At 35.9% G+C, this 22,806-nt stretch overlaps 2 protein-coding genes across 5 annotated transcripts; both read left to right on the forward strand.

The window, feature by feature from the left end:
• The first annotated feature begins 611 nt into the window (after positions 1 to 611).
• Positions 612 to 4,640, forward strand: LOC120191542 (protein ALP1-like). Of its 2 annotated transcripts, none has more exons than XM_039194483.1 (3): positions 612 to 765; positions 1,016 to 1,189; positions 3,434 to 4,640. In XM_039194483.1, the coding sequence occupies exons 2-3, from the start codon at positions 1,063 to 1,065 to the stop codon at positions 4,474 to 4,476; spliced, it is 1,170 nt and encodes a 389-aa protein (XP_039050414.1). In that variant the 5' UTR covers positions 612 to 765; positions 1,016 to 1,062; the 3' UTR covers positions 4,477 to 4,640. The 2 variants fall into 2 exon arrangements, with proteins under 2 accessions (XP_039050414.1, XP_039050415.1); XM_039194484.1 differs by having other exon boundaries at positions 759 to 765; positions 1,020 to 1,189.
• A 10,765-nt stretch (positions 4,641 to 15,405) lies between these two features.
• Positions 15,406 to 18,266, forward strand: LOC120191511. Of its 3 annotated transcripts, XM_039194452.1 has the most exons (7): positions 15,406 to 15,551; positions 15,688 to 15,824; positions 16,163 to 17,233; positions 17,323 to 17,388; positions 17,471 to 17,669; positions 17,818 to 17,917; positions 18,138 to 18,266. In XM_039194452.1, the coding sequence occupies exons 2-6, from the start codon at positions 15,822 to 15,824 to the stop codon at positions 17,880 to 17,882; spliced, it is 1,404 nt and encodes a 467-aa protein (XP_039050383.1). In that variant the 5' UTR covers positions 15,406 to 15,551; positions 15,688 to 15,821; the 3' UTR covers positions 17,883 to 17,917; positions 18,138 to 18,266. The 3 variants fall into 3 exon arrangements, with proteins under 3 accessions (XP_039050383.1, XP_039050384.1, XP_039050382.1); XM_039194453.1 differs by having other exon boundaries at positions 15,647 to 15,824; positions 17,818 to 18,266; XM_039194451.1 differs by having other exon boundaries at positions 17,818 to 18,266.
• The last annotated feature ends 4,540 nt before the right edge of the window (positions 18,267 to 22,806 follow it).

Consider the following 22,806-nt stretch of genomic DNA (forward strand, 5'->3'; position numbering starts at 1 on the left):
GGGCCCAAATCAACATACTTAGTCGGGCCGTAGTGATGTACGATATTTTTGACCAATGTGTCAAGTCCCAAACTGTAGTTACATTATGAAATCCCAGGAAAGGCAAGACATAATGATGGACCAGACACACAAACTAAAATGGTACTACTTTCCTGAGTCTCTGTTGTGCACAGAATCTGGATGCTTTGCAAGCAAAAGAGCAACATTGTTTTAATATGAGGAATGTGATCTTAGAGCTAGTATCAACTAAAAACATATTTTATCATTTAAACTTGTTAGATTTGGATGATTGGTAGCAGTAAGCAAATAAACTTTGTTGCATTGCGTGTCAAATAAAATTTGTTTTGTTAAAGCATATACATAATGACCAAACTAACGACGAAAACTACCTTCGGATTCTAACCATTTATAACTGAGTTTCACCTCATTACTTCATGAACCTTAGACCAGGTGGCGTTTTAGTCATTTAATAGCAAATTGGCCTTCCAATTCATTTACGGTCCCGTATACGTAGAAGACCAAGGCATGTTATATATATATATACACAATTTTTAAGAGAACTCTCCAAAAGCTGTGTACAAAACCCTCTTTTCGCTTCCCAGGGAAAATCTGAACATGTTTTTGTAGGTTTTATAAAGAAGAGAAGGTTGTCTACTTGTCTCCATTCGAATATCCATTTCGTTTGCTTGTGTTGGCACATTGTCTTACAACAAAACCACTTTCAAAGTTGTTTACTTCCCTGTGGATTTTTCATTTTCTCATCAGGTAAAGCATGGAAAACTGTCTACCTCCTCGTTTCTTTTCCTATTATTTCGTCAAAGTCACCATTGAACAAAAGGCTGCTCGGTGTCCTTCTTCTATAGTTATTTGCTTATTACTTGTCACTGCTCCTTTCATGATCCTATTATTTCTGTTTCTCTTATGGTTTATGATATATGATATGGTGTTGCGATTAATGGGTTTTGTTCTTCTTAATGAATTCAAGGATAGTTATTGTAATTCTTGTTTTTTGTAGTTAGTGGGTTTTGTTTTTGGATTCAATTGGGTGCCTTTTCTGAGCTGATGGGTCCTGTAAGAGGGTCAAAGAAGAAAAGAAAGACGGAGAAGAAACCTGACGAAAATGCTTCTGCCTCTTCAGAGATGGAAGGGTCTGTTGATTGGTGGGATGGTCTTTCCAGGAGGATGAATGGTAAGTTTTCTTCAACAGTTTTACTATATCAGATTCTGGAACATTTGTTCCGTTTTTGTTAACTTTGTTTTGAACTCTTCTTTTTTCGTCGTGGTGTATTGGTATTTGCTGTAGCTGACAATTCATGGCCTGCAGATATGTAAACTTAACATTTGATAGATTTTCAGTTCATGCCTGGGTTCCAGGTTTAGAAAATTTGACTGGCTCTACAATTCATATCATGTTCGAGTTAGATATGAATACATAGAGAAAGTGCATTTGGGACCATATATGCAGGACCCCTAAAGCAGTTCTGTTAACCTAACACTCTTTTTCTTTATGTTATTTGAATGGAGGAAGAGGACAAGATTCTCCTTTTTCTTAATGTCAGGATACATTTAAAATTGGAAATTGTGGCATTTAGTAGAATTCAAGGAAATGATATGTTTAGACAATGCTGTTTGTTTTTACTCCGGCCTTTTCAGTATTGAATATGATAATCATTTGAACTTCGGATTGTTTTAGTTGTTAATAGATAGCTAATGCAGTTGAAAAACTGATTCTATTCTTACATTTGTAGTGATTGAATTTACTTCGAGCAAAGGTTTGTGTGTAAAATTGATGGGGGACCCTGCTAGTGAGAGATGTAGTTGTAAATAAAAGGGCCTTGTTGCTTTGTTCTAGATAACTTCTACTCTGTGAAAGTGATTGTAGCTAATTTGAGTATGCATTTATAAGTTGAGAGTATTAACCAATGTACAATAGATCTTTTGAATATTGTTCCCGTTCTGCCAGAAACATGCCCTCGGCGAAATGAAAGGTGTTTCTGTTTCCTTGGAACACATTATCTTTCACATGCATGTAGTTCTTATTTCTACATTCATTATTGGTTTTGATTGAAAATGATACAGAAAAAGGTAAGCTGGAGTCATGATCTCATGAACATGAAAAGTTTTTGATAAGATCAAACTGGTTATCCTCCAAAACAACAACGGTTTCAACTGGTCTAAACTAATGCTTAACAGTTCTGATAAATGTGTTTCTTCTTGAAAATACTGCTGCTGTGAGCCTATGATTTTGGCATTCATTATATTGAATTATCTTAAGTAAAATGTTATCAATGAAATTTACGATTAATTATTATGGGTGGCAGCGGACCAAGATCCTTGGTTTTAAGAAATAGGATGATTTCCCATAGCCATTAGGTTAGGTCGTTAATTTCCAATCCATTGTTAGAGTGCTACCGTATTACTATTCTTGTATCTGTTTCCCTTGCTTTCTTTGACTTGCTGCTAACATCTATTGCTTGCTTTATCTTGTATTGAGTTGCTTAATATCTTGTGACTCTTCATGTATCACATTGAAATTCAGTGCAACATTCAAGGGCACCTCTGTGGTAGTTACTTCGAATATGTAAAGAAAATGACCGATAATTACTTAGAATATGTTAAAAGAATACCTGACAGCCTTATGTTTCTGTTATCAGCATGTTTGATTGATTGGAATTTGTTATTTCTTCCATCTTCAAGCTATATGCAGGATGATATCTTTTGATTGCTTTTGGCTACAGTTCACAATTCCATAGATTATATGGACTAGTATCACTTAAGAAACCATAGGGTTTGTCAATTAGGAGAGATTAAGAAAGAAAACATGTGATAAAATAGTTAAGGGCTTGAGGCAAGTCAAAATAAAAGTATTCTTTGATTGCAAATTAATTGCAAATTAAGCTAATGTGTTATTCTCTAACCTATATGATAGAGTTCTCGAATCAAATTCATCATGTTCATTGCCCTTTTTCCATGAGCCTTCTTTTCTCGGGCCCATCTGAATTGTCTTTACAAATGATAACTAATAGCAGAATGTATTAATCTTGTTTAATCAAAGCTTCTGGGTTAATAATAGCAGCTGAAAACCATGCATACGTCCGTCAAGAATGTTATGCTGTTCATACGTCAACAAAATCTATTTTCTGAAACCTCTTGGTTTCTACCAGCCCTAACTGTACTTGTCACAAATCAGACTCAATGGATGCTGTCATTCTCCAACTTGAGTGCATTATTTTATTGTTTAATGTTTCAATTACAAATACAATTATTTATGCATGTCTAATCAATATTTTCCATTCATATGGTTATATATTGTTCTAGAACTTGGACTAAAAAAGTTGTATTTTTTCATTGATTCACTAATCCTGAAAAAATAATGTTTCATACATGGAGCCGTAAACACTGCTTTCTTATTATTGACTCGTTTTCTTTGCAGGCCTTCAATCTCCATCTAAAGGTCTTGATAAGTTTAAATCAGTTTTCAGAATTTCCAGGAAAACTTTCATCTATATATGTTCGCTTGTGAAGGAAGACATGATGGCTAAGCCAGGAAGTTTCACATTTTCAAATGGAAAACCTTTGTCTTTCGAGGATCAAGTAGCTGTAGCTCTGAGAAGGCTAAGTTCTGGTGAATCACTAGTGACAGTTGGTGATTCGTTCGGGCTACATCGCTCTACCGTCTCGCAGTTGACATGGCGCTTTGTTGAGGCCATGGAAGAAAGGGGTCTTCATCACCTACAATGGCCTTCCACCAATGCCGAAATGACGGAGATAAAGTCCAAATTCGAAAAGATTCAAGGACTTCCTAACTGCTGCGGTGTCATAGAAACTACACATGTTACGATGTGTTTGCCTTCTGCGGACCCTGCGAGTAAGGTGTGGCTCGATCATGAGAAGAATCACAGCATGGTCCTGCAGGCGATTGTGGACCCTGAAATGAGGTTCAGGGACATCGTCACCGGTTGGCCAGGTAAAATCGATGACTGGTTGATGTTTCAGAGTTCGAATTTCAATAAACTGTGTGTCAAAGGAGAGAGATTGAATGGGGAAAAGTTTGAGGTTTCTAAAGGATCAGAAATAAGGGAATACATAATTGGAGACTTAGGCTACCCTTTGTTACCGTATCTTGTTATACCTTACAAGGGGAAAGAACTACCAGAAATTAGTGTGCAGTTCAATAAAAGGCATTCGGCGACTCGGCTGGTCGCGAGCAGGGCATTGGCAAGGCTGAAAGAAATGTGGAAGATCATCCAAGGGGTGATGTGGAGACCTGACAAACATAAGTTGCCAAGGATCATCCTGGTTTGCTGCTTGCTTCACAACATAGTTGTTGACTTGGAAGATGATGAATGGCAGGACGAAATGCCTTTGTCTTATGACCATGATCCGGGTTACCGACAGCGCATTTGCGGATCTTTTGATGTTGATGGTGTCCACCTGAGAGAAAAACTCTCTCTCTACTTGACCGGGAAAATGTAACCTTAATTTCTGATTCTTGGCATAGAAAAGGATTACAATAGGATATTTGGCAGACGATCATTTCATTGTAGTTGGATTTCTTTTGTTTGTTTGATTTAAAATTGTACAAGTTAACACAACATAATATCAGTGCATTTTTCAAGCATGCTCCTCAAATTATAAAGAGATTGTTAAGATGAGCATCATTAATACCATTATAATAATGATATTATTCATATTTTTTTTTTGTTTAAACAGATACCAAAGGTTATTCAGCAGCCAACAAAGCTTCTTGGGCAACAATGGCTTCTAACTTCGGTGGCGCCGCAGTGAAAAGGAACTCGCCTAAGCTCCGAGAGTATTGGTCGCTGCCATTTATTAATTTAGGATAATTATAAGTGGTAATATCTATTTTAGAGAGTCTTAATCATTTGATAACTATTGCTTAAATATCTTACAGTTGTTGATGTTGAATTTCAAAACCTCTAGAGATAAAAACCAAAAAACTAATTAAATTAAGAAATAAATAGTCAGGCCTTGTTTGTTTCAAGAAACAATTGTTATATTCATTCTCATTTTTTAGAAAATAAAAAAAACTTAATGAAATATATTTAGTTAAGAAAATTAAAATAATTTTGGAATTTGAAAATATTCGAATAAAATTTATTCTCGTATTTTAAGTTAATGAATTAGCATTAGTTCAATCGAATCCATATAAATATATAAAAATAATTTTTAAATATTAAATTTCAAGCTATTATTTTTTTGAAATCATCAAACTCTAATTTGAATCTATATAATAAAAAGAAAAAGAATCTATTTAATTGTAGGAATTGTTTTATTTTTATATTTAACATAAAAATTATTTTAATCTTTTTTATTGAAAAAAAATTAAATCTATTTATTTACCAAAGAAAATTTCAAATTTTGAAGAAATAGAAATTATTTTTAAAAATGAAAAAGAAATCTAAAAACAAGTCCATCCTTACTGTGAATACTATTACACTAGATTACAAATCCTCTCCACTGGATTCTCAACCAATGATATCTAAAATCTGCATAACAACTGTCACCATCCCATTACCATCTGCGCTGGTCTTTACCTTATTTATACGAGAAAATCGCCTCAGTGACCAAAAATGCCTTATAATATACGATTTTAACCAATTTTTTTTGGATTTGCCAAAATGACCAACAAAATCGCAACGCGAAATAAAAATCGCAACGCGATCCCCAGAATCGCAAATCAGTTTCCAAAATCGCAACGCGATTCTTGAAAATCGCAATGCGATAGTACAAATTCGCATTGCGATTTTCTAAAATCGCAACGCGAATATGAAAATCGCAACGCGAACACATAAATCGCAACGTGTATCCGTAAATCGCAACGTGTATCCGTAAATCGCAACGCGTATGGGTAAATCGCAACGCGTATCCGTAAATCGCAACGTGTATCCGTAAATCGCAACGCGTATGGGTAAATCGCAATGCGTATCCGTATATCGCAACGCGTATCCGTAAATCGCAACGATAATACATAAAATCGCAACGCGTATCCGTAAATCGCAACGCGATATTTAAAGCGCCATTATAATCGCTACGCGTATTTTATTTTCAAATTACAAAAACGAATATTAAGACAAAATCCCGTAATCGCAACTCATAACCTAAAACCTAAAATCACAACTCAGTCCCATCTCCATCTCTCACTCTCTACGGCGAAGAAATCCGTCCCCATCTCCGAAGTTTTCCGTCCCCATCTCCGGCGAAATCCCTCACAACCATTCACGGTCAGAAATCCCTCACAATATTCAGAAATGGAAAATCAACCTCCGAGGGTTAGTTTTTTTAATTATTTTTATTTTGAAATGTTTGCATTATTGTAGGTTTTTCATATTGAAACTGATGATAAGTTTACTGGTCATTTCAATAATAGATTAACCATTTCACTTAGATTTCATTTCGCGTTACGATTCTGTCGTTGCGATTTTCATTTCGCGTTGCTATTCTCTCGTTGCGATTTTCAAGTTAGTATTTGTCTTTGTCTTTGTTCTGTCTTTTGGTTGAAGTAATGCAATCCATTCAAGTTTCAATTTGCAGAAGAGTCGCAACGAGATAAATGAAAATCGCAACGAGAGAATGACTGTCGCAACGAGAGAAATGAAAATCGCAACGAGAGAATCGCAACGCGAAACCAAAATCGCATTGCGATTTTCATTTCGCGTTGCGATTCTCTCGTTGCGATTTTCATTTCGCGTTGCGATTCTCTCGTTGCGATTGTCATTTCACGTTGCGATTCTCTCGTTGCGATTTTCATTTCAACCAAAAGACAAAACAGTGTTGCAAATTTTAGTTTCAAGAATAAACTACTACTTTTTATGTTTATTGTTTTTGGTATATCTTCACAGTGTAGTTTTTGGTATATCTAACTTGGTATGTTTATTGTTTTTGTAGAAATTTTTTTCGGCTCAATTGACCTTGAGAAATAAAGTCAGCCTGGCCACTACAATTGCTTCGAAGCTTTCACCTGCTCAAAGACAATTGTTTGAGGAAACCTGCTTCGGGCCATGGCTGAGAGTACAGCATCCGGGTGGAGATGCTAATTTGACCCATTTGTGGCTTCAGACCATGACATCAAATCTACCCGACAGTATACAACGTGGTGAGGAAGAGATATGGTTTCATTTTCCACCAGCGTATACTTGTTTTGGGCGGAAGGAGTTCTGCTTAATCACTGGTCTACGATTCGGACACGATGATGTAGGCCGATACACTCGTCATATCGCCCGCCCATCATGGTTATCCCGGGTTTTTCCGGATGAGTCAATGGAGAAGCCGAACCTACATGTCGACGACCTGAAGAAATTGTTTAATAAGAAAGCTGGTTTCACTCGGATGGATGACGTCGATGTTGTCCGAGTATGCCTTCTACTACTTGTGTATGCCGGCTTTTTAGGCAGAGAGGCCAGACAACCTATTCATCGGGAGCTAATAATATTGGTAGAGGACCTGAATGCATGGAATCTGTTTCCGTGGGGTTCGTATATATGGAAAGCTACCTGGACTAAGTTGTCGTCTGCCTTTGATGACCGCAAAGTTTGCGGGCGATGGGTCCAAATACACTTTGTCAGGCTTTGTTTGGGCCTTTAAGGTAAGAATTTCTATATAATGTTTCTAAAATTATAATTAATTATTTAACAATTACTAATTTTGTTATTATATTGTTTGTAGATTTGGATATTCGAGGCTTTCCCCAGCATGCGTACATATGCAATAAAAACGTCAAATGATATTCCCAGGGCTATTTCCTGGAAGAGGAAAACTCTGTTGGATTGGGAAGACTTAATACCATATGCGACAATAAATAATGTAAGTTAACACAAATACTTTCATATAATATATAAACAAGTTATTAATAGTAGACGTTTAACTTTGTTTGAGTTTTTATATTTTAGGAGGCCAACATTCCATTACAAAGACTGACACCCACGGAGGAAGAGCTTGCCACTGATTGGTGGCAAGCTAGTCAGAGTTTTTTTGATGGCACGGATGATGAGCAACATCCACTTCCTCCAATTCGAGAGCCATCACCTCACCTAGAGCCATCACCCGATCGACCCGACTATACACCTCTAGAACGAGAGCCATCACCTATCCCGTCACATCATCGAGCCTCTTCTCCACCATCACCTCATGATAGGCGACCGGCAAAGATGCCACGACTCCTATCTCCCTGTTCTCCACCTCCACGGGATGAGTCAAGGGAGTTACGTGATGAGGTCAATGCCTTGCGTGAGGAGATCGGTACTCTACGCGATAACGATGGTGCATGGCGTGTGGAGGTGTCAACTTTACGTGGTGAGGTTGCCGCTCTACGTGAGATGATAGTATCGTTGCAGAATGAGGTTCATACTCTACGCAACGAGGTAAGTTTAAGATTTTCCATATTTAACTTAATGATAAATTTACTCGTAATTTCACTTAGATTAGCCATTTCACTTAGATTGCTTAGTAAATTTATTCGGTTGCTGCCAATTCTGCTAAACTGTGTATTCTTTAACACTGTGAAATAGTATTTGTCTTTGTTTTGTCTTTTGGTTGAAAGTAAATTTGTTCGGTTGCTTCCAATTCTGCTAAACTGTGTATTCTTTAACACTGTGAAATAGTATTTGTCTTTGTTTTGTCTTTTGGTTGAAAGTAAATTTGTTCGGTTGCTGCCAATTCTGCTAAACTGTGTATTCTTTAACACTGTGAAATAGTATTTGTCTTTGTTTTGTCTTTTGGTTGAAAGTAAATTTGTTCGTTGCTGCCAATTCTGCTAAACTGTGTATTCTTTAACACTGTGAAATAGTATTTGTCTTTGTTTTGTCTTTTGGTTGAAGTAATGCAATCCATTCAAGTTTCAATTTGCAGAAGAAGAAATAGTTTACTTTCGCAACACGAAACTTAAAATCGCAACGCGAAACCAAAATCGCAACGCGAAATGAAAATCGCAACGACAGAATCGCAACGCGAAACCAAAATCGCAACGACAAGATCGCAACGCGAAACCAAATCGCATTGCGATTTTCATTTCGCGTTGCGATTCTTTCGTTGCGATTTTCTTTTCGCATTGCGATTCTGTCGTTGCGATTTTCATTTCTCGTTGCGATTTTGGTTTCGCGTTGCGATTTTAAGTTTCGTGTTGCGAAAGTAAACTATTTCTTCTTCTGCAAATTGAAACTTGAATGGATTGCATTACTTCAACCAATAGACAAAACAAAGACAAATACTAACTTCAGGGTATTAGTTTGAAACATATTTTTCTTTGTTATCTGATGCATTTTGTGAACTATGATAGAATAATGACTTGGGTGAATACAATGCAAGTTTGAAACATATTTGTCTTTGTTTTCACTGTTTAAATATCATGTCTGTTTATTTACTGATTTTTGTATTTAATTATTTAGCGGCCCGATAGAGTGGATGCTTTACGTCGGGTTATGCTTGCACGACGGAGTTCACGCATCAGACAGCGTGCACGTGCTATTAAGTCTCCGTACACCCCAATAGTGCGAAGACACCGCAAGAAGAAGCCCGACTCGCCTGTCATCCCTCAAGAGTCCACTCCTATCGTTGAAGAGGCCCCCCTATCATTCCTCGAGAGTCCCCTCCCACCGTTCAAGAGGCCACTGTCATCATTGAAGAGGTCCCTCCCACCATTCAAGAGCCCGATTCACATGGCGTCATATGTAGGCTTCTTGAGAAACCCTCTGACGTGCCGGACATGATGGATTCAAGTTGGCTCTCGTATGAGTTATCGGCCAGTACCATACCGGTATCTGAAGAGGAGAGGGAACAACTACCGGACACAATTCTGGATAACACCCTTTGGGCTAAGACCGCTGTTGATTTTTATCTACATGAGCGGAGCCAGGGGTGTTTCACTGACATATGCAAGCTCACCGATGATATCTATTTGTTGCTTGATCGGTCTTGGTGGGGCGTATTATTAGGGGTCGAAGACAATGGCTATTTCGATGGGGGGGTAAGTCTTATATTTTTCTTATATTTCAATTTGATTAATTTTTTTTTTAAATTTATGTAAGTCACTAATATATGTCTTTTTTTGTAAAACAGCATATCGATGCGTGGGTGAAACGTCTTCTAATAATAAGAAAACTTAAGAAAAATAAAAATATACGATATACAATTATGCCGACGTCTTTTCACGCCGTTCACTTGAAGAATGCACGAGATGAATCATTTGATTTGGGCAATGGACAAGCTAAACTTTATCCTACATGGTGGGAGGTCGATAAGGTTAGTATTTATTTTAGATTGAGTTTAAAGGTTTATGAAATAAGTGCGCAAATGAATGAATTATTACTTATGATTGCAGGTGTTTATCCCTGTTTTGGAACGTAAACATTGGATTCTCGTCGAGCTTCAGCTCCCATCCCTTAAGACAATAGTGTATGACAGCATGATAAATTACATATCATTGGCTGATTTAAGAGATGTTATTAAGGGATGGAGCTCTCATTTGGCTAAATTCTTGGATGCGATCAATTATTGGACTCGTTCTGGAAACAAGAAGCCAAAGAAGCTCAATATTACAGTTATTAAAGATGAGACCGCGCCACAACAAACGAGCGGAGCCAGAGGAGATTGTGGTCCTCTCGTATGCTTGGCGTTGGAGCGTTTGACGACGGAAGCATCAAGTATCTACCTCCCACCGATAGAGATAGAGCTGCAGTAGGCTTGTGGTTTCGGCATTATATGGCTAAATCGATATATACGAGACGCTGCCTACCTGCATCCGCGTTATAAAAATGTCCATAAACAATTGGTAAGTTTATATACTTTTGGTTTGAAAATGTTTGGTTAAGTACCTAGAATTCAATAATTTGCTGTTTGTAGGTTTTAGATGTGTAGAAAGTGTTGTTTGAGCAAATGTTTGGTTTCTGCAGGTTAATCTCAGAAGTGAACTGCGTGAAAATGATGTATGGCTGCAAAAGTTGATTCAATAGTTTAATTGATTGTTTTTGATTGTTTAATTGATTTGTAAAAGTTGATTCAATAGTAGATGATCGTAAATAAGAATTATTGCTTATTTTTTGATTGTTTAATTGATTTGTAAAAGATGATTTGTAAAAGTTGATTTGTGTAATTGATGCGAACATAATTCTTATTTGTGCTTGTTTAATTGATTGAAATGTAATGGTTGATTTTGTTGATTTCAATCTGCATTATGTTGAAGGCAAAAATGACTATCGCAATGCGAAATGAAAATCGCAATGCGAAATGAAAATCGCAACGAGAGAATCGCAATGCGAAATGAAAATCGCAATGCGGAAATGAAAATCGCAACGAGAGAATCGCAATGCGTTTATAATTTCGCATTGCGATTCTCTCGTTGCGATTTTCATTTCGCATTGCGATTTTCATTTCGCATTGCGATTCTCTCGTTGCGATTTTCATTTCGCATTGCGATTTTCATTTCGCATTGCGATTCTATCGTTGCGATTTTCATTTCGCATTGCGATTTTCATTTCGCATTGCGATTCTCTCGTTGCGATTTTCATTTCCGCATTGCGATTTTCATGTTGGGATTTTCATTTCGCATTGCGATTCTCTCGTTGCGATTTTAATTTCCGTGTTGCGATAGTCAAATGCATGCCTAATAGTGATAACAACTGAATAACAATAGTTGGTTAAGTCAAAATGGTTGGCCTGAGTCATTAATTCAACTGAAAATGTTAAAAGTTCACACATAAAATCCACATAATACAACGTTTGCATTTAAAAATCACCTAAGTTAACAGTCCCAAAAGGTGAAGCCAATTGTGATTGGGATTTTAAAGATGATTGCCTTTTGCTTGACACCATATGAGCTTTGGATTTTGATGAGGATCCATATTTTGGTAGAGGAAAAGATGATTTTGATGGCACTGGTGATCCACATGTCAACCTTGTATGACCACTTTCCTTGCACCGACTACATGTCGATCTCTTCTTCTCTTCACCCTTAGACGGTATACGATCGTGACTTTTTGGTCGGCCAGGTAGCCTTCTGTCCATGGCTGGTGGCAAAACTGTTTGTAAGTCATCTGGTATGTCCCACTCAGAAGAATGTGGAATAGGGTAGACAATCTCGGCATAAGTCTGTCGATAAACTTCTGTAGTGTAGCAATCCATAGCGTATGCGCTTGAATCATCTTGGTTTAAATGAAGAGCAACTTTTATAACATGGCCACACGGATAACCAGATGTTTGCCATTTCATACAACTACACGTCTTTGCATTTAGATCGACTAGCCCATTTAAGTTATTATCCAGTACTTGAAACAAAGTGTTTGAACATGGTTCAACTCTCCATGACGTTGACTTCACAACACGTTTCGTTATCTTTTTTTCAGTCCATGGTGTAACACGATGTTCCAATGTTCCTGTAAATTTAAATAAACAATACTTAGTAAAATATATAAATATGATAAGTTACGAATTCAAAGAAATAATACCTGCATGGTTTCTTTTCTTGTAGTACCACTGTTGAATAGAGGCTCGAAAAAACTCCATTAACATAGTAATGGGTAATTTCCGGGAATGACGACTTAGAGCGTTGATTGATTCTGCACTATTAGACGTCATGAAACCATATCTTGCTCCAAGTTGATGTACTCTTGACCATCTTTCAAACCCGACATCTTCTAGTGTTTGAGCACACTGAGGCAAAACACGTCTTAAACAATTTATATGCTTATTGAAATCCACTTCCCGATAAGCTTTTACAGCCTTCCAGTATGTCCATTTGTGCTTTTTTATACCAGCAGACCTTGATTTTAGATTTCTATACAAATGAACACCACAAAGTCCATGAAAAGCATCTGGGAAACACCTTCTAACAGCGTTGTCAATTGAGTTTGCCCTATCGGATATGATTGTCAGATTGCTAATAGGACCTATGCAATCCCTAAGATGCCCCATAAACCATGTCCATGAATCAGAGGTTTCAGATTTGCCAACCCCGTAAGTTATTGGCAATATCTCATTGTTAGCATCCATGGCTACTGCTAATAAGTTTACTCCAAGGTATCGACCTTTCAAATGTGCTCCGTCAACTATAATAACTGGCGCATGCAAGTAATAAACGAACGAATCTACAAAATAATATACACAAGAAATATAATCATTTAAATGTGAAATGCATGTAACTAACAAAAATGAGTCAACAAAATTATATTGATTTACTAACCGTAGCACCAATGGCGATAAACAGCAACTCAAAGCGTCCATCTCTATCTGTTTTGATATGAGTTACCGACCCAGGATTTTTCAGCTTTAAATTGTGACAATAAGCCGGCAGTTGGGCAAACGATGCTTCTGGCGACCCCCTCAACAATTCCAAGGCATAACATTTGGCTCTCCAAGCTTGAGAATATGATATACTAATCTTGAACCGAGCATTCATGTCAGTCATAATTTCATGTCCCCGATATACCCTGCCATTCAAAAACATTAACTCAGCCAAAAAACCACCCAACACCTTTTTGTTTGCCTGTCTATGGTGAGGAAAAACTTGGGTTCTTGAACATGTATGTTTATCAATAAAAGTCCTAACTTGAAACATTTCGCAATCTTTTATTCTCTTTGCAATCATACGCCACGTACAGTTTTTGTCAATCATACACCTTGTTTCGAAACGATCTTTGCTTGATTTGTTAACTTTTAGTTGATAGCCATCTTCCACACATTTCGTATACAAAGCTATCTTCAAGTCTTCCTTTGTATCAAAACAATCATCTTTCTTGATACGAATAACTTTTGTGTAACAATCAACTGCTTTCTTTACCAACTCTTCTTCCGGTATTTGAAGTAATTCTGGCATATTCCAGTTATACGCCCGTGGCATTTTCTTTTCTTCGGGGACTTTTTCTTCTTCTTTTTCATCTTCAGGATTATATGAATTACAGAATGGATGTTCAACATGTTCATTCACAGTCGTAACTTCCTCCTCATTATCATCAACAATACATTCTTCGGCAACGGCTGTTTCATCATCAAAATTCGGGTATTGACCAATATCAAAATCATTACACGCAGGGTCTGTTTCTTCTTCTGAAACATCATCAAAATCCGTGTATTGACCAATATCAAAGTCCGGATATTGACCAAGACCAAATTTCGAATACTGACTAGTACTCACAATTTTTTCTGTTGGCTCATCATCGTCTAACTGGTCAATACGAAAACCGGAATTTGGTGCTGAAAATTGATTGGGATTTGGATTAGAGAAAGGTTGTGGGTTTTGAGAAAAACTTAGTTGATTACTACCCGCTACTGACCCAACAATACTACTTCTAGGTTCAACAACATACAATGTAACATCATCTTGTGAAACACTAATGTAAGCAATGAATCGTTCAACATCTTCATTGTCGGTTAACAAATAAACTTTACCATTTCTCTGATAAGATAGCCTAAATCCACTTAGGGGCTCTAAATTCAATTTATTTGAAACACGTAGCATTAGAGTTTCATAAGTTAACTTTTGTAAAGACAATTTTAGTTGAAGATTCATGGGTAAAGGCATATATTGTAAAACACCATGAACATTATCCCATGACCCTCCAAAACACAAATCTATCCAAACATGATCAACATTAGATGATTTCATGGTTGTAAATTAATTTACTAAACAGACGAGCTGCGAAACTAAAACCTGTTGCCGGATTGGGAAGGATGTCGTTGGATATAGGAACGGATGTCGCCGGAGAGAGTGATAGATGGAGATGGAATGAGTTGCGATTTAGGGATTTAGTTTATGATTTCAGTGTTATATACCCAAAATTTCAGTGTTGTGATTTACAGATTCTCGTTGCGATTTACGGATTATCGTTGCGATTTACAGATTCTCGTTGCGATTTACGGATTATCGTTGCGATTTACGGATACGCGTTGCGATATACGGATACGCATTGCGATTTACCCATACGCGTTGCGATTTACGGATACACGTTGCGATTTACGGATACGCGTTGCGATTTATGTGTTCGCGTTGCGATTTTCATATTCGCGTTGCGATTTTGGAAAATCGCAATGCGAATTTGTACTATCGCATTGCGATTTTCAAGAATCGCGTTGCGATTTTGGAAACTGATTTGCGATTCTGGGGATCGCGTTGCGATTTTTATTTCGCGTTGCGATTTTGTTGGTCATTTTGGCAAATCCAAAAAAAATTGGTTAAAATCGTATATTATAACTTTTTTTGGTCACTGAGGCGATTTTCTCTATTTATACCATTATGTAACTGACACGTGTAAACTATTTTATAATCCCAAGACTCTCTTTCCTTGAACGACATCCACCATCAGATGAAGTTATACAAAATAATTGACGGGCAAGATCCATCACATGCAGCGGACTTGAAATTTACAGATGAGATGTGTGATAAAGCAGTTGTAGCCTAACAATTCTTGTTTTCACGAGGAAAGATCCGGTGCTCCTCACTCATAAAATCAAAATTAACTCTCTCTCGATCTGTTCGCCGGCAAATTCATCATGAACTAAGGGACGATCGAACGGCTCCTCGGATTTTCTGGTGGTAAAGCATGGTAAGTATCTTCAAAAATTGAAGGAAATTAAAAACTCTCTTTGAAATTGTTTTTAGGGTTTTTCTATTTATCCATTCCATTATCGGGGTTTTCAGGTAAATTTTATGAACGATAATTTTTCAACGAAAATTTACAGGGTAAGCTTTGAATTTGGGTGATGTAAGAAGAGGTTATATGCTTCGATCGGTAATTAGAGAAGAAGAAGAAGAAGAAAGAGGGAAGTGTGTCATCTTCGGTTGAAGCATCGAAGAAGTGGGAAACTGGAAAGAAATGGTACTTCTTTTAGGACAATAAAATGGCTGGTAGTTATTTATTATTGGTTAAGTTTCTTAATCATTTGATTTTGTTTATTTACTTGATGAAATATGCATTTTTAGGGAACTGTTTCTTTTCTAATTATCTGTAAAGATATATAAATAAGCTTTCTTTTAAAAAAAACCATACTTTGAGGGTGAACACTGGATTTGTATATGAAAAAAAAGGCTTGCTTTTGTATTAGACTGAGCGAGATGCAACTTTTTTGTTACCGCGAAAAATATAGTGTTGTCTTTTGGATCATCTAACACTGAAGTATTACAAACAAGCAGCTTCTGAGTGATTGTTTTTCGCAGGGTTTTCAGAATAAAGGTTTTTGGATGGCGAAGGGTCCTGCGCATGTGTCTGATGGAGATGCAGCATTTGATAATACATCTAGGATCGAACCCAAGCGGCCGCATAATTGGTTTGTTGATGCTGAGTCACAGCTGTTCCCCAACAAGAAGCAAGCTATACAAGCTGCAAACAACAAATCAAGTTCTGAATTTTCTAGTTCAAATGTTCCCCCTTGGGAAGATGTTTCCACTTTTCAGTCCGTTCCTAGTCAATTTATTGACCGGTTGTTTGGTTCCGAATCTGAAAGGTCTGTCAATTTCAGTGACAGGAACATATCTCCCATAGAAGCAGCAGATGACATTAGAAGAAAAGGCATTGAAGATCATTTCAGTGAAGATGTATCTGTTGGTTTGTCGATATCACCCTCCATTGAAGATTCTGAATCATGCTTTAATTATGGTGGAATTAGAAAAGTTAAGGTCAATCAAGTTAAGGATTTTGATAATGGTATGCATGATCCAAAACATAGTTTTAGTAGGGGAAATAACAGTGACATGCCTACAATTGAGTTGTATAACAGGGAAAATATAAGTAGTTTCATTTCAATGGGGCATGACTATGATAAGCAGTGTGATAATGTTGCAGCAATGAGTCATACCTATAACAGGGATGATTTGCATAACGCAACAGCTACCCCTGCCTACAATAAGGATAATGAAATTCCAATATCGATGGCCAACACTTATGTTAAAGAAGATGCTGATATTCTTTCTTTCGGTGGCTTTCATGAAGAGCATGAAATTATCCCAGTGGGCAGGCCTCTTGATAGCTTTGATCCATCATACTGTCAATCTTCCAATCCAACATTGGAAGATGCTTCCGGAAAACATTTGGACATGCCTATTACTGGTTCAGTTGCAACTGCAACTCCGACTGCTAAATTAAGACCTAATTCTACTTCAAGGACTAAACCAGAGTTCAAATCATCAAAGAAAGAAGCTCCGAACAGCTTCCCTTCAAATGTTAGAAGCTTGATATCGACTGGTATGCTTGATGGTGTACATGTGAAGTACATTTCCTTGTCGCGGGAGGTAACGGAATAGTTCTTTTCTTGGCCTCTTTTTCTTTGTATTTACTTTCTACCTAATGGTTTTATCCCTGTATGACCGTCTGTAATAAGGAGCTTCCTGGAGTTGTAAAAGGTTCTGGATATCTCTGTGGGTGTCAATCATGTAACTTCTCTAAGGTACGCCATGCAGTAGCATCAAAATTTGCCCGCGAAGCTTTTTTGATTGTGCATCACTGAGTTCTATATGATTGTGTGTTAGGTGCTAAATGCGTATAAGTTTGAGCACCATGCTGGTTGCAAAACAAAGCATCCGAACAATCACATTTACTTTGAGAATGGAAAGACTATCTATCAGATAGTACAAGAATTGAAGAGCACGCCCGAGAGCTTGCTGTTCGATACAATTCAAACCGTGTTTGGTGCACCAATTAATCAGAAGTCTTTTCGCATTTGGAAAGGTAAATTAAATTTGGTTTAGCCGCAAAGCTGCCTCGTTGCTTTCTACTTCTTCAGATTATGCTCGTAGGAGCATGAAAGACCCTGTATTATTGCTGCCATAGAACCAGTGGTCTAACTAATTCTCTTTATAACTTCCCGTCTTCCCAGAATCATTTCAAGCAGCAACTCGTGAGCTTCAGCGCATTTATGGGAAAGATGTACTAAACCTATAGGATGTTATTCTCTGAACAACAGGGTCTTTCAAAATGTAAGATAAAGCACAATCTCTCAGGTGAACCATGTGCGTAGAAAAAATAAACTAATTTAAGACGTGTATTGTATGTGTTCGGTCATTGAGAGTGCTTGGTAGACTTCAAAGTGTAAATAAGGATGCAAGGGGAGCTTTTATCTAGCCGCCCATGTATTTAGGTTTTACATATAGAACCAGTGGTCTAACTAATTCTCTTTATAACTTCCCGTCTTCCCAGAATCATTTCAAGCAGCAACTCGTGAGCTTCAGCGCATTTATGGGAAAGATGAACTAAACCTATAGGATGTTATTCTCTGAACAACAGGGTCTTTCAAAATGTAAGATAAAGAACAATCTCTCAGGTGAACCATGTGCGTAGAAAAAATAAACTAATTTAAGACGTGTATTGTGTATTGTATGTGTTCGGTCATTGAGAGTGCTTGGTAGACTTCAAAGTGTAAATAAGGATGCAAGGGGAGCTTTTAGCTAGCCGCCCATGTATTTAGGTTTTACATATAGGGTGGTTCAGATTGCATCATATCGGCTTTTCAACCAAATTTAGAGTAAATAAATGTAAGAGAGCAATGTAAAGTGAATCCTGTTTTTTGCGGTTAGGCTTTATTTTCAACTGCTTAGCATGTAGAGTGGTTCAGATTGCATGATTCATTGCGTCCTGCAGTTTGTGGTTTGTAACTAAATTGGCATTAGAGAAATCATAGGCAAGCTTAGTACAAGGAGAAACCAATTTTTACATTTTCTTTTCTTACACCATCAACAAATGGAGGAGCCAAGAGAAGGGGAGAAAGAACATCGAATGTTTGTCGTATGATCAAAATTGTTTGCCACAATTATGAAGGATCCAAATACGAGAACATTAAAACCTCACACCCTAAAATGAAGTTGTAAAGAATGGCAATAAGAAAATAAAACCACTCGTCTTCGATTAAAGTTTTGCATCCAATACGTGCTCTACCGGGAGGACTTAATAAAAGCTGTTTATGTGATATCTCAGGAAGAACTCGAGGGTAAGAGAGAGGAATTATATAAAATTCAGGGGCCACTTATGGCTGGACATTCACTTAGGGACGATGGATGCATAATTTTATTTTGAGAGAGAAACTATTAAAATTTTAGGAATTAGGAAGAGATGAAAACATATTTTCAACGTAAAATACAGAAAAAATTTAAAATATATAATAATTTTAAATGTGTAGGGGACGGTTGTATTTATCCGTTCTCTTGATCCATCTCTGCCTTCACCTGAGCTGGTGGTAGAGTAAAAGATTGGCTTACGGAGTAATAAAGAGGAGAGTTGAAAGGTATTATTTTGAGCTAGGGCCAGTGCTGGAGCACTCCATTTTGTTGGGCTCCTAGACGGAAAATTTTCTGGACTGTTGTTGCTGGAATTGAGAGCATTGAATTGGGATGGCGTTCAGTTACAATGTCTCCAACTCAATTATTAGTAATTGATAAGTACACGTCAAACTTTTCTCCAAACGTCGATTGATGGCATATGATAACCACTGAAGATAACATGTCTCAAGATTTACACTTGTTGATAATTATGCATAGTGTATCGATTGTGAAATAGGTTATTTTTTCCATCGTTGGTGTAAAATCACCCCCATCCAAGTCAACATGGTGAGGTAGGAATATATTATGCATGACATGCTCGCTGGCCCATTTCAAGATTCCTTGTTTGCACAATTTTCCATCACGACAAGCAGGTTTGGTGGGTGCACATTACTCCACTGAGGTTCACATTAAAGAACAAAAACCATATCGACGGACACCTTTTTGTTTGTTCTGATTTGATTGGTTTCCTTCACAAATGAATTGGGATGTGCGCTTTGACAGATGGGGTACTATTGTTGTTCACACGTCGTAAACGGGGAATGCTCACGTGAGACACTTAATATATTGTTAAAAAAAGTAGTATCGATTTTGTTATAAGTTAAAAAAAGGCGGTATTGATTTTATTATTATTGTGCATAATAAAATCGGTAAAAAATATAAAAAAATATCATTATTTCTACCGGTTTTGTTATTATTTGATATTTTACCGGGAAAAATATGTCGGTTTTGTTATTGTTGTGCATAACAAAATCGGTAAAAATTACCGAAAATATCATTATTTTAACAAAACAGGTAAAGCGCTATTGGTTTTATTATTTTTTTACCGGTTTTGTTATTGTTGGGCATTTTACCGAAAATGTTAAAAAACATTGATGTTTTAGGTAGAAATAATAATGTTTTAGGTAATTTTTACCGGTTTTATTAACCAACAATAACAAAACCGGTAAAAATAAATTTTTTTAATGATAAAATTAGTAAACACAAATTATACAATTTTAAAAAAAATTCTTTATTATAAAAATCAAATATAATAAAATAATATTATTTATTAACAAAATAATAATATTATTTTTTAAAATATTAGAATAATTTATTTAATATTATTTATTTCAATATTACTATTAAAATATTATATCTATAATTTTATAAATAAAAAATTATGATTATTATATTTTATTAAAATAAAATTATTATAAATTATATTTATTATTTATTATAATAAGAATAATATATCATTAATTATATTATAATGAGAGAATATTGAAACATATGTGTCGATACATTTTCAAAAAGTATATACACATATGTTACATCGAAATCGATAATTATAATGTAATAGATAACTTTTTAATATAACCGGTATAAATATACTGATTTTATGAAAGAATAGGTTAACATAATGTATCAACACAAATTTAAAAAATGTCGATACATTTTGTCCAGAATGAATGTCAAACGAGGTGCACACATAAAGTGTCGATACATTTATTAAAAGTATCGATCCCAAAAACATCGAAACCGATAATTACAATGTAATACGTAAATTTACAATATACTAGGTATAAATATACCGGTTTTATGAGAAAATAGGTCTACATAATGTATCGATACATTTTAAGTTTGTGTCGATACTTTTTTTCCATAATAAATGCCCAACGAGGTGCACGCATAAAGTGTTGATACATTTAAAATTTTATAGATCCCAAAAATATCGAAACCGATAATTATAATGTAATAGATAAATTTGTAATGTTTATTTTAAAAATAATATTATTATTTTGTTAATAAATAATATTATTTTATTATTATTCTTGGTAACATTTTAAGCGTTTACCTAATATATTATAATAATAAATTAAGTAATTAACAAAATAATGTCATATAAGCGATTATTACTTAACTTGTACGTTATAAAAAATATTAATGAGTTTTTACGTCATTAAAAACAAAAGAATCCTTATAATAAATAAATAATCTTTGCAAGTCCTTTACAAATTACGTTAATATGTATGTAATAATTAGATAATAAATATTTTTTTATAATTCACAAATAATTTATTTTTAAATAATATTTTTATTATATTACATTGTAAACTTAATTATAAGATGCAATTATTTTTTGAGAAAATAACCTCATTGATCAAAAATGCCTTATAATATACGATTTTAACCAACTTTTTTTGGATTTGCCAAAATGACCAACTAAATCGCAATGCGATCGATAATTCGCAACGCGATCTCCGGTATCGCAAATCAGTTTCCAGATTCGCAACGCGAACTTCGACTATCGCAATGCGAACTTAGACTATCGCAATGCGAATATGTAAATCACAATGCGATAGTCGAAGGGCGGCGGCGGCACGCGAGAGTCCCCCTTGTTCTCTATCACTCAACAAGGAAGTGGGAAAGCCAAGCCTTAAATACAATTTCCAATAGTGTTTCCAATACTATGTGGGATTGAACATTACCAACACTTGTTCCCAATACTATGTGGGATTGAGCCTTAAATAGTGATATTATTTTTGAATGTTTTGCTTAAAATTGCAATAATCGCGATTGATTGTAGATTGACTTTTAATTATGACATATTTAATCGTATAATACTAATACAATTGGTTGCTGATTTAGTTGTTTTAAGGTGCATGATTGTTAATTGTTTCCTGAATAATCATATTATATTGGAAACAAGTGTTGGTAATGCTCAATCCCACATAGTATTGGAAACACTACTGGGAATGGTATTTAAGGCTTGGCTTTCTCACTTCCTTGTTGAGTGATAGAGAACAAGGGAGACTCTCGCGCGCCGCCGCCGCCGTCCCGTCTCGTCTCGGGTCGTGTCGTGTCGTGTCGTGGTCGTGGTCGTGGTCGTGGTCGTGGTCGTGGTCGTGGTCGTGGTCGTGGTCGTGGTAATACGTGTCTTCGACACGTCCGCGCGAATACTATCTTTTTAAAGAAAATTCTTAAGAAACAAATGCAATACCACCAGTCGTTGCGAATTTGGAATAAATCGCAACGCGAACTTCGACTATCGCATTGCGATTTACATATTCGCATTGCGATAGTTCCAAGTTCGCATTGCGATAATCGAATCTGGAAACTGATTTGCGATACCGGAGATCGCGTTGCGAATTATCGATCGCATTGCGATTTAGTTGGTCATTTTGACAAATCCAAAAAAATTGGTTAAAATCGTATATTATAAGGCATTTTTGGTCAATGAGGTTATTTTCTCTTATTTTTTTCGTTAATAAATGAATATAAAAAAATATTATAATCAATTAACGTAGCTTTTTTTTATAACGTACAAGTTAAGTAATAACAAAATAATGTTATTAAATTATAATAAATATACAAGTTATTTTAAAATAACAAAATAATAATTAACCAGTTATGTTATCATTGATAACATTTTAAGTGTTTATCTAATATGTTGTAATAACAAATTAAGTAATTAACCTATTTTATTATATAAGCGCTACCTATTACGTTATATAAGCGTTACCTAATATGTTATTGTGTTTAATAATATTTCCAGTAATTAACCTATTTTA

Source organism: Hibiscus syriacus, unplaced genomic scaffold (assembly GCF_006381635.1).
Source record: "Hibiscus syriacus cultivar Baekdansim isolate YM2019G1 unplaced genomic scaffold, ASM638163v2 tig00116970_pilon, whole genome shotgun sequence".
Lineage (NCBI taxonomy): Eukaryota > Viridiplantae > Streptophyta > Magnoliopsida > Malvales > Malvaceae > Hibiscus > Hibiscus syriacus.

Coding starts and splice junctions, on each gene's coding strand:
- LOC120191542 (XM_039194483.1), top strand. CDS start 1,063: ATGGGTCCTGTAAGAGGGTCAAAGAAGAAAAGAAAGACGGAGAAGAAA. Junction 1,190..3,433: donor TCTTTCCAGGAGGATGAATG/GTAAGTTTTCTT, acceptor TTTTCTTTGCAG/GCCTTCAATCTCCATCTAAA.
- LOC120191511 (XM_039194453.1), top strand. Junction 17,389..17,470: donor AATCATGTAACTTCTCTAAG/GTACGCCATGCA, acceptor ATTGTGTGTTAG/GTGCTAAATGCGTATAAGTT. Junction 17,670..17,817: donor GTCTTTTCGCATTTGGAAAG/GTAAATTAAATT, acceptor CCGTCTTCCCAG/AATCATTTCAAGCAGCAACT.